This window comes from Squalius cephalus (genome assembly GCF_949319135.1).
Source record: "Squalius cephalus genome assembly, chromosome: 20".
Classification (NCBI taxonomy): Eukaryota; Metazoa; Chordata; class Actinopteri; order Cypriniformes; family Leuciscidae; genus Squalius; species Squalius cephalus.
The window spans coordinates 33,266,399-33,277,358 of NC_137141.1; the positions used below are offsets into that span (position 1 = coordinate 33,266,399).

General features: G+C 34.5%; 2 protein-coding genes across 5 annotated transcripts in view; both read right to left on the bottom strand.

Moving 5' to 3' along the window:
- The window catches only part of tpo (thyroid peroxidase), a 41,314-nt gene extending 33,860 nt beyond the window's left edge, over positions 1–7,454 (bottom strand). The window contains exons 1-5 of one of the 2 annotated variants that reach the window (XM_079854157.1): positions 7,274–7,454; positions 5,430–5,609; positions 2,897–2,966; positions 847–928; positions 595–758 (exon numbers count right to left, since the gene is read on the bottom strand). In XM_079854157.1, the coding sequence (XP_079710283.1) occupies positions 595–758; positions 847–928; positions 2,897–2,954 (304 nt within the window). In that variant the 5' untranslated portion in view covers positions 2,955–2,966; positions 5,430–5,609; positions 7,274–7,454. Of the gene's footprint in view, positions 1–594; positions 759–846; positions 929–2,896; positions 2,967–5,429; positions 5,610–6,179; positions 6,261–7,273 lie in introns of those variants that run through there. The other variant, XM_079854158.1, reaches the window with a different exon arrangement.
- Positions 7,455–9,004: 1,550 nt separating this feature from the next.
- sntg2 (syntrophin, gamma 2) overlaps positions 9,005–10,960 on the bottom strand; it is an 80,403-nt gene continuing 78,447 nt past the window's right edge. For 2 of the 3 annotated variants that reach the window (XM_079852553.1, XM_079852554.1), the window contains 2 exons: positions 10,928–10,960; positions 9,005–9,888 (listed from right to left, as the gene is read on the bottom strand). The exon at positions 10,928–10,960 is cut by the window's right edge and continues 78 nt beyond it. In XM_079852553.1, coding sequence (XP_079708679.1) covers positions 9,757–9,888; positions 10,928–10,960 — 165 coding nt within the window. In that variant the 3' untranslated portion in view covers positions 9,005–9,756. The remainder of the gene's footprint in view (positions 9,889–10,927) is intronic. The other variant, XM_079852555.1, reaches the window with a different exon arrangement.

The window sequence follows — 10,960 nt, forward strand, 5'->3', positions numbered from 1 at the left end:
TTATGTTTAAATTTATGTAGCTGATGTGGAGTTAACTATCTTCTAGTCATTGATTAGCATATTCTGTCTTGATAATCTATAAATCGTGTTCCGGGGGCGGGGTTTATGTAAATTCTAGGGTTTGTGATGTCACTAACCCGGGAGGAATGTTGTGTAGTCTCTACCAGCCATTTGTTGTAGTCCTTAAAAAGTGATTTCTTTAAAAGCAAATATCTCCCTTTGCTTTGAACTTTGTAGATGTTGTTTATTAAGCTCAAACAGCAACATTACACACTAACTAAAGTTAGAAAAGTGAAATCATAATCAACCACCCCTTTAAGAAATTTAAAAAAAAAATTGTTGAAAAAATTCAAGATTCAACTCAAATCAGTTTAATGCCATTTAAGTTGAAATGACCTAAACATCCAAGTTGATCGTACTTAAAAATTTAAGGCAGCAACATTTGTTTGCAATGCAATAATTAGAAATGGCCAAAACGTAATGTAAAAAGTTAGATTTTTAGGCTCAGTGGTTTAAAAGCACACGTCATTGTGAAGAAGATTGAGTTCTAGACACGGTTTACGACCTTTGGTCAAGTACGTATGCTCGCCTCACCTGACACAGCCAGTGATCTTCTCTGTCTCCTGTTCACCTTCTCCTTTAAAAGCCCTAAAGTCATGTGAAAGATCTCGGCGGATCTGCAGATGTGTTGTGTTTCTGATGATCCCTGTCTGGACAGTGTGTACATCTGTGAAGGGGACGTCTGATGATCTAACCTGCTATTCAGAGGAAAACACCATCTTTCCTCACTACATCCAGAGACAAAATGAGTTTAGATAATACCAGTGATTACAGACTGTTGTTTACCCTTGTGCGGTTCGATTCAGCGCAGCGTTGACCATCTGAAGACTCTCTTGGAATGAAGATATAATCAAGCTCTCGGGAATGACTAGTTTTCAGAGAAAGTTAAAGTACTTAACACCACAAACAACCAATTGCAGATGTAACAAAGAATCTGTGAATATTATAATGCATTTTAATGAATGGATTATAAAGTACACTGTATTATGAATAACTTCATAATGCATTATACTGTATATAAAGGCAAAAAACACTTTTCTTCTTGGTTATACGAACGTTCATTCTGCAAACATTATGAGACTGTTACATTTAAATGTTCTCTGAACATTCTGAATTCCAAGTAGTAACTTGGTAACAGTAAAATGTTAGATAAACGTCCAACTAAAACATTCCACGAGAACATGTTTTGAGAACATTATTAAAGACCAGATAACTTTGAAGGAACGTTCTATTAATGTTACTATAGAAGAATGTTTGTTCATGACTTTGAGAGTATCTTGCCAGGGGTGTGTTTCCCAAAAGCATCGTTAGCCAACTATGTTCGCAAGTTCCGGTGTTATCAGCATAGTTCAACGAGTCGGTGTTTCCCGAAACCATCGTTCTAACGAGCATTCACAATCAGCATCGCAAAGTTGTGTGTTTACATTGTAAACATTTAGCGTTAATTCAATCTCAAACAGATTCATTAAAAGAAGTAATTACTCCACCACGTGCATGACGTCATAAACCAACGTGGTTGAACAACCAATTTGCGACAGTATAGTTTCGGGAAACAGTCGTGACTAGCTAGTTGATTTCTTCAGCGATGCATCGTACTATAGTAGTGAAGCAGCGAGTTACGGCGTTTTACAGGAAACACAACCCAGAGCGTTACTGACAGACTGGGAAGAGAGTAGCTGCAACAATGGAGAATATGAGGAAAATAATCAACATTCAAGCAGGAAAACCTGTTCTAGCAAAGTGCCAAACCAAAATCAAGACTTTGTAAAATGGCTTCTTTAAATTAATGTTCTTGGTCTTGATGTGAATGATTCATCAGTTCAAGTTCATGAACGTTAGCTACACACACATATATTATTATTAATATATTTCACTTGGTGCTTTTTTTATTATGTTGCAGTTGTTGCACGAGGCTGTGTCTGTATTATACAGATGTCAAGACAAATCCTCCCAGAAATCCACATTGTCATTGCAGATAAAAAGTGTTGGTGTTGAAAATTTAATTAAACTGCTCATGTCCTTCAGTGATATGAAAAATGTAGAATATTCAGATTCACTCAGGTTTTACATTAATGTAATGTCTCTAGGCTGGGCTTATGAATACGGGCCATAATTTAACGTCTTGGCATTCGTGCCTAGTTAAAGAACGTAGTGTTTTTTCGAGAAACGTCCCAATGTCAGCTCTGATTATGCGGCCCACACAAGCGCATCAAAGCCGCGCTCTTCCTGTGGGGCCAAAACAGCACAAACACACCGTGAGACGCGTCTGAAGCCCAAACTCCAGAACGCTGTGTGAGATAATTCACACTCGGAAAGACGGCATTCCCCACTGGGAGAGAAACTGGGAGACATCATACAACATGCTTTCTAAAACTAACCAACAACCCATCTACTTTTTACTTGAAGACGGTAACATAACAATGCTGTCCCGCTCGGCATCTGACCTTCTTGTTATACGTGTCGAGACCTGCAATTTCTTGGGAAATATCCCAAGGGCCACCACAGGAGATGTCATTACAAAAATTTGGCTCCAGATGTCAGGTACCAGATGTGTTTGGAAAATTGGGTCTAAACTAAATGTCAGCAGGTACAAAATAACCCGTAATGAATCTGTCTCCAGCTGGCTGTAAGAATGAGACTCTGTGTTGAGTTCTGGTAATTGCCACCGAATCCCATTCGAAAGTCTTTGCTTAGTTGCTACCATACTTGTTGTGAAAGAACAGCAATTACCCACAAATCATCAACATTGGGACTGGTGTGAAAGTGTTACAGAACATCTTATTTATAGACGTCTAAGATGTGGAACTGTACAGTATATGTGAAAGACGCCACATACGCTGAGATGAATCTGTGCTCATCATGAGAGAGGTTAAACACATCAGAACGCCAGCCATGCTCTCTCTGGCCTGGAAGAAAAGAAAAATGCTTTTAATTAACTGAAAATGAGGCAAAAAATGTCTCATGACAGTGAAAGCTGTTTGTGTTGCATGCAGTGTATATATACACTCATCACAGAATGATTAAACACTATCTATTCTGTATCTCAAATATCTAAATAAACAATATATACATACATACGTACACACACACACACACACACACACACACACATATATACAGTACCAGTCAAAAGTTTGGAAACATTACTATTTTTAATGTTTTTGAAAGAAGTCTCTTATGCTCATCAAGCCTGCAGTTAAAAAAAAAAAAAAAAACAGTAATATTATGAAATATTATTACAATTTAAAATAATGGTTCTCTTTTTTAATATACTTTAAAATGTAATTTATTTTTGTGATGCAAAGCTGAATTTTCATCAGCAAGTACTCCAGTCTTTGGTGTCTTATGATCCTTCAGAAATCATTCTAATATGCTGATTTATGATCAATGTTGGAAACAGTTGTGCTGCTTAATATTTTTTTATAACCTGAGATACTTTTTTCAGGATTATTTGATGAATAAAAAGTTAAAAAGAACTGTATTTATTTAGAATAGAAATCTTTTGTAACAATATACACTACCGTTCAAAAGTTTGGGAACAATAACTATTTTTTTTTAAGAAATTAGTACTTTAATTCAACAAGGATGCGTTAAATTGATAAAAGGTGATGGTAACGATTTATATTGTTAGAAATGTTTTTATTTTGAATAAATGCTGTTTTTATGAATAAATGCTGTTAACGTTTTACTCATCAATGAATCCTGAAAAAAGTATTCCAAAAAAATATATTAAACAGCACAACTGTTTCCATCATTGATAATAACTGAGTATCAAATCATCATATTAGAATGATTTCTGAAGGATCATAAGACACCAAAGACTGGAGTACTTGCTGATGAAAATTCAGCTTTGCATCACAAAAATAAATTACATTTTAAAATATATTAAAAAAGAGAACCATTATTTTAAATTGTAATAATATTTCATAATATTACTGTTTTTTTTTTTTTTTTTTTTTTTTTTTTTAACTGCAGGCTTGATGAGCATAAGAGACTTCTTTCAAAAACATTAAAAATAGTAATGTTTCCAAACTTTTGACTGGTACTGTATATATATATATATATAATTATATTAACTATGAAATGCATTTTATTACTTAAGTATATATGAATTTCAAGAAGAAATCTTCAAGCCATGTCTTGCCCCAAATGCATAAAGAATTTAAATTAATTTTGAGAAATATTGTGTCAAAAGTGTAGTTATTTTTTGTACATCTAACCATCCATTGTTTGTCGTTTACATATCATCATTATAACAGCATTGGAATCAGATGATTTTTTCAGCAACAATTAAATTTAGCACAACAAATACTATTATGCACATATACAATTATACATTGCATTGCAATTGTAAAATTAAATTAAGATCCTTTTGTGTTACAGTGGGATACTGTGAATTTGGGGTGTTAAAAGGGCCTAATTTAATTATATTCATGTAATATATATTTTCTGCTGATTTTAGGGTGAACTACACTACAAAAATTGTTGTTTCAACTTAAAAAAAGTTGGTGTTCATTCTGCCTTAAAATGTTAAGTTTAGTCAACTGGAAATGTGAAGCTTATTTAAGATATTTGAGTCAAGTCAAGTCAAGTCAAGTCAAGTCAGCTTTATTTATATAGCCATTTATACAATACAGATTGTTTCAAAGCAGCTTTACAGTTATAACAAGAATATAATGCAACAAAGTTTGTTTCGGCTGTTATTTGAGTTGACTAAACTTAAAATGTTAAGGCAGCATGAACATTTACTTTTTAAGTTGTATTTTTTACTGTATGATCCAGACATTTCCTTACAGCTAAAAAAAAATATATATGTAATTTATTTAAAATTAAAAGAAAATAATAAATTGGTGATACATCACTGTAACACGTGCACACATGTATTTATAAATTTAGATTTTTGAAAGAAATTATTCAACAAGGACACATTGAATTGATCAAAAGTGACAGTAAAGCCATGTATAATGTTACAAAAGATTCTATTTCAAATAAATGCTATGTTCTTTTAGAACTTTATATTCATCGAACTTTATATACTGTATGTATCAGGGTTTCCACAAAAATATGAAGCAGCACAACTGTTTTCAACACAGATAATAATCAGAAATGTTTCTTGAGCATCAAATCATCATATTAGAATGATTTTTGTAGGGATGTGACACTGAAGTCTGGAGTAATGATGCTGAAAATTCGGGTTTTATCACAGGAATAGATTACATTTTACAATAAATTCTCATAGAAAACAGCTATTTTAAATTGTAATAATATTTCATTGTATTTTTGATCAAATGCATGAAGCCCTGGCGAGCAGAAGAGACTTCTTTCTAAAAACATAAAAATGTATTTGTAATGATATCTAGAGTTCCTACCTCTGGTCTCTGCGAGGCGGCAGTGTGTGTTTTTCCAGTCGGCTGTGTTCGCTCTCCCCTGTGTTCACGTCTGTACGGGGTTTTGCTCACTGACTGTGAACAGTCAAACTCTGCTGATTCCAACAAAACTCTTGCTTTTCAAGGCTCTTGCTTCATGAAGCGTGTCGCTGGAGTGGCCCTCTTTAAACACAACACAAGCTCATGTCAAGCATCTGTCAGGACTTGGAAATCATCATTATCTGCTAAAGCTTGCTTTGTACACAGATTTCAAACATGACATTTCTCAGCCTTAGTGGAATAGTTCACCTAAAACAAACCATTCGGTCATCATTTACAAACGGTATTTTCATTTTTGGCTGGAATATTCCAATAAATGACCCATGATCATCTCATTTTCAGGGAAATATCCATCTGTGAACTCTTTTCAATCTACTCAACAAATTATTTGAGCTGTATGACTGCGGTAGTTGAGGAATGACCTGATGATTTTGGCATAACTCATTTGAATAGTCAATTCTGAAAGAAGATCTTTGGCTGGACAATGATCCATAATTAAAGTAAGTCAAGTCATTAATCTAGATTAAAGATCTTCATTGGCTTCACAAGGTTTCACTGGGAGTAACTGCACTTGATCTGATGTCCTTTGTACAAGTATAATCATCTAAAAGGCTGTAAAAAGATTCATTTATGAGAATTCATGTCACACAACCTATAACAATATCATAAATAAAAGTGATAGATTACAATTACTTTGTCTGAAGAATACAAAGAGTGCAGCAACACACACCGCCTCAATATGCTGATGCATTTTTTATGATTTTTTCGAGTGCTTTCTAGGTGGTTTCTCTCGGCCATTTTGTTGAAATCACTCAAACTAAACAAAGATGCGGACATATTAGTGAATTAGTGTGGGCAAAATGGTGCATTATGTATTGTTAATAGTTCAGCAATAAAGCACAGCTCACACAGAACTCACTTTCAAACCAAACAGCGTTCAAACACAGTGAAAAACATCTGTTGTGAAATCTGCCTGATCGTGGGGATTTCTAAGTAAACATGAGCGCACCTTAAAGGAGAACTCCGGTCAATTTTAACATTGAGCTCATTTTTTTGTACATTTGGAGTGCTGTCAGTACAGAGAACAACGACAAAAATCGGTGTTGCCTACACCGTGTTATCCTCTTTTTAAAATTTGCACCCTGTTGACTTCAATGGGGCAAGTTTTAAACCTGCTTTTAGCCTCTTAACATCCTTGATGTGTCATTACAAGTGCACAGCCATGTGAGTGATTCCTTCAGAGTCAACACGGTGAATCTGACTGCAGTAGATGTGAAAGATATGAATAAAAATGATGTTAATTCAGCCAGCGCACATACCTGTATTTACATCCTGTTTTCGGTCGAAGTCCACAGTAATCGATTGTCGAGTTCACGCGCGTGATCATAGGCAACTAAACCTATGCGCGTGAACTCGACAATCGACTACTATGGACTTTGACCGAAAACAGGATGTAAATACAGGTATGTGCGCTGGCTGAAATAACATCATTTTTATTCATATCTTTCACATCTACTGCAGTCAGATTCACCGTGTTGACTCTGAAGGAATCACTCACATGGCTGTGCACTTGTAATGACACATCAAGGATGTTAAGAGGCTAAAAGCAGGTTTAAAACTTGCCCCATTGAAGTCAACAGGGTGCAAATTTTAAAAAGAGGATAACACAGTGTAGGCAACACCGATTTTTGTCGTTGTTCTCTGTATTGACAGCACTCCAAATGTACAAAAAAATGAGCTCAATGTTAAAATTGACCGGAGTTCTCCTTTAAGAGCGATATGCTTACCTTAGTAAACACCACTAATAACTGGCTGGAATAAAATAGCTCAGTGATGAGTAAACACAGATCTAATGTTCATGTACATGTACAGAACAACACTGTCAGAGACTGGCGTCAATGACTCTTGACATACAAAAACACCAGCTCATCTGACGTAGTTGTGGCTCCTGAAGCTCTTCATGCGATTCAAGAGCCCTACAGAGGGGACACTGACGTGTTTTCAACACAAAGCAGCACTGCTGGCTGGCTAAATCAAGATGTTTTCTCCTTCATCACTTGAGATGTTTATTCCTCCGCCTCTGGAACTGACGGAGTCGAGCGCTTCAGACGAGGCAGTGTTGCCAGATTGGAAATGTCGAAGTATCGTACCAGAAGCTCAAAATGATCGTATTTGGAAGAAAATGATCGTACACAAGTCAAACGTAGGCTACAGAATACAGCTATTTATAGACCAACAACTTTTTGACACGACCTGAAAAATACTGTATTGCTAACTATCGACCTCAGCTTGGAAAAAAACGGACCTATAAAACGCTGCGGCAGGACCGTTAACATTTATTTATTTATTTATTTATTTAGGCTATTTAATTAAAACTGTATTTTACCTTTTTCTTCTTGCAAACATACAGATATGACATGTTAATGTTATACAACTTTGGATACAATATACAAAAAGAACAAAACTTGTGTGAGAGAGAGAGAGAGTCGTTCTCCACGATGATTGGCCGAGAAGATGGACGACAAAAGATGGACGGCATGCGTAACTCCACGTTCACGTTCTCCTCACAATCATAATGGTAGACGTAGAATCCACAGCTAGAACAATATGTATAGAATCCGTATTACAACGACCACCATTTGAAGTGTCACAAAATGTTGAAATTATCGTACATTATGGGATTTTTAGAGGTCGAAATGATCGTACAAATACGATAATTATCCTACGTCTGGCAACACTGAGATCGAGGCCTGTTGTTCTTCATAGAGTCGGTGAAGTATGAGAGGATTACCAAACGGACAGCTTCACTGATTTATGAGGTTTCTGACACATCATCATCATTTGTTTACAGACACTTGCTTTCATAATTTCTAGACAATCACACATTTTAAAACATTTTTAAGTCCGTTTATTATCTATCTATCAAAACTGCTGCATGCACTACATGCCATTTTATGTTCATGATTCGCAGGTTTTAAACTGCAAATTAAATGAACCGACAATCATTAATTCACCACAGTGTGTTGTGGTATAATGGTAATTATCCGTCATGTTCTGTTAAGACTGATTGCATGTGTAAAAAATAATAGTCATTGTGAAATTAACCAATTATTTCCCCTCATAATTATTTTAATATGTTACTCTGTTCGGGATTAACAGGCAAACAAACAAACAAATGAATGTAATTTAGGCACTATATAAAATTTGAAAATATATAGTAATAAAAGTGAATATTTCTATAATCAAATGTACTTTTTCCAGATTTATATACCTGTTGAGGGTTAGATAAATAAATGTAAATTTGTATTTTACCTTCAAATTATTGTAATGTTACTCTGTTCAGGATCAATTTGACCTTGGCAAAAACAGAAAGAAAGAAAGAAATAAAGAAAGAAAGAAAGAAAGAATGAACGATATATATAGAACGATAGTTAGATAGTTAGACAGATTTAAATATTATTTAAATATGTGAATATAATAGTTATATAATCAAATGTACTATACATTCAGATTTATTTACTTGTGTTTTATTATGTAGGTAACCATAAACTATATACACATTTTTACATAGAAACATTTTCTGGAGCCACACAAGAATCATGCCGCATCGGGTCAGCAGTGAACTAATCATTCCTTTATTTGGAAAAGAACTGGAATAACATCAAACTAAATAGAACAGCAGATCAGGGACCTTGAATCTTAGAAAATCTCACTTTTCAAGGACAGTAGCTGGCAAGACTGTCTAATTACTGTTAATCAAACCACTACTTCATATTAACACAAATTCAGTTCAACATAGGCAGCACTTTCATTCAAATGCAGGGAACCATCAGAATTGACATTAAAATCGTATATATGACTTGCTATTGTGCTAAATTAAGAGGTGTGAGGCATTGAATAAAAAAAACAAAAGGGCAAAAGAACACAAAGTCATATATTGGCCAAAGTTTGGTTGATTTTACAGCTGAAAGTTTCACCCGTTTTGCCCTGTAAAATTGTCAAATGCAGTTCATGCATCAACTTATAATGCCGTATATCAGCATCTGCTTTGCTACATAATCAATATGAGTTCAGGTTAAGTACATGATTGATCATATTAGTAGGTAGGAAATAAATCATAACTCAATGCATGTCAAAATATCATCTACTCAAAGTTTTCCTTAAACGTCGTTCTGAATTTAGAAGATTCGTACAAAAATAACAAGAACTAGATATATTGATAGATATTGTGCATAAAATCGGAGAACCAGACGAGGTTGGACAGATGTTTCTAGCTGTTGCACATGAACTTCTGCGTGAGACTTTGACTGTTGACGAAGACGGGATCCACCGTGGCCACTTTAGCAGCGATGAACGAGTGAATGCAATGAAGGACAGCCGTCAGATTCGCAAACTCCAGCTCCTGTTGGAAAAGACACCGTTAACGGGATGTTTCTCGTTGATTTCAATACAATAACATATCTATTAGGCCTCAAACTTAGTCTATGCAAACGCTTCAACGCAATTTCCCATGTCAGCTTTGACATGAGAGTGCAGTTTTCTCTTTCAAGTCAACAACTGTCACGGTTTATTAAAGACAAAAGCACATAAAGTCTTTTAGTGTAACTGTACAAACGTCCACCTTCAGCTCGTCTTTTTGCTGTGAAATCTGCACTGATTTTTATCAAGTCAACGTAAGAAATAACTATAATATTGTAACTAATATATAAAGATCAACACTTACTGGACTGAAGCAACTTAGGTTATCCATGCATTATTTTTTAGTAAAATCATGTTCAAATGTGAGACTCAAATATGATCATCAGGCTTTTGAGGAAGGTTTACATGTTCATCTCTCAATCATCATTGTATTGCATTGCATTATATGTTTTAAAAGAAGAGATGTTTTACAGAGATTTGATCATAAAACTAAGCATTTAAAAATCATCTTACTAAGACATATTGACAGATATAGAGTGATGACTGATATTTATATGCATTTTATGTCAGTAGTCTGTTATACTCTTATAAAGATCTCACTGATTTATATTTCAATCATCAGAATTTAATCTCACTTTTTGTCCATATATATATATATCAGATTTTAGATTTTTGCTCAGTTTGAGTTTCTGAATAAAATTGAGCTGCTTTTCCCTCAATATTCTCACTGTATCATACTATATGAGACAAAAACCTGATGAATCAAATATGATATTCAACAAAAAACACGTCTGAAGCTTCAATAAACTGTTCCATTAAAAAAAAAAAAAAAAAAAAAACTATTTTTCTGACTATTATTCCAGTTATCAACCCTAATCCCTTCCTATTATGAACAACTTCAAAAAAGACTTCAAAACAGTATATTTCAACCCGATAAATATTATTAACATTATATTACAATACAGCATTAATGTTCGTTGTTGACATTTCGTGCTAATATTCACATGTAAACACATTCTGACCTTCATTTCGATCTGTTTATTCTCTGCATTCTG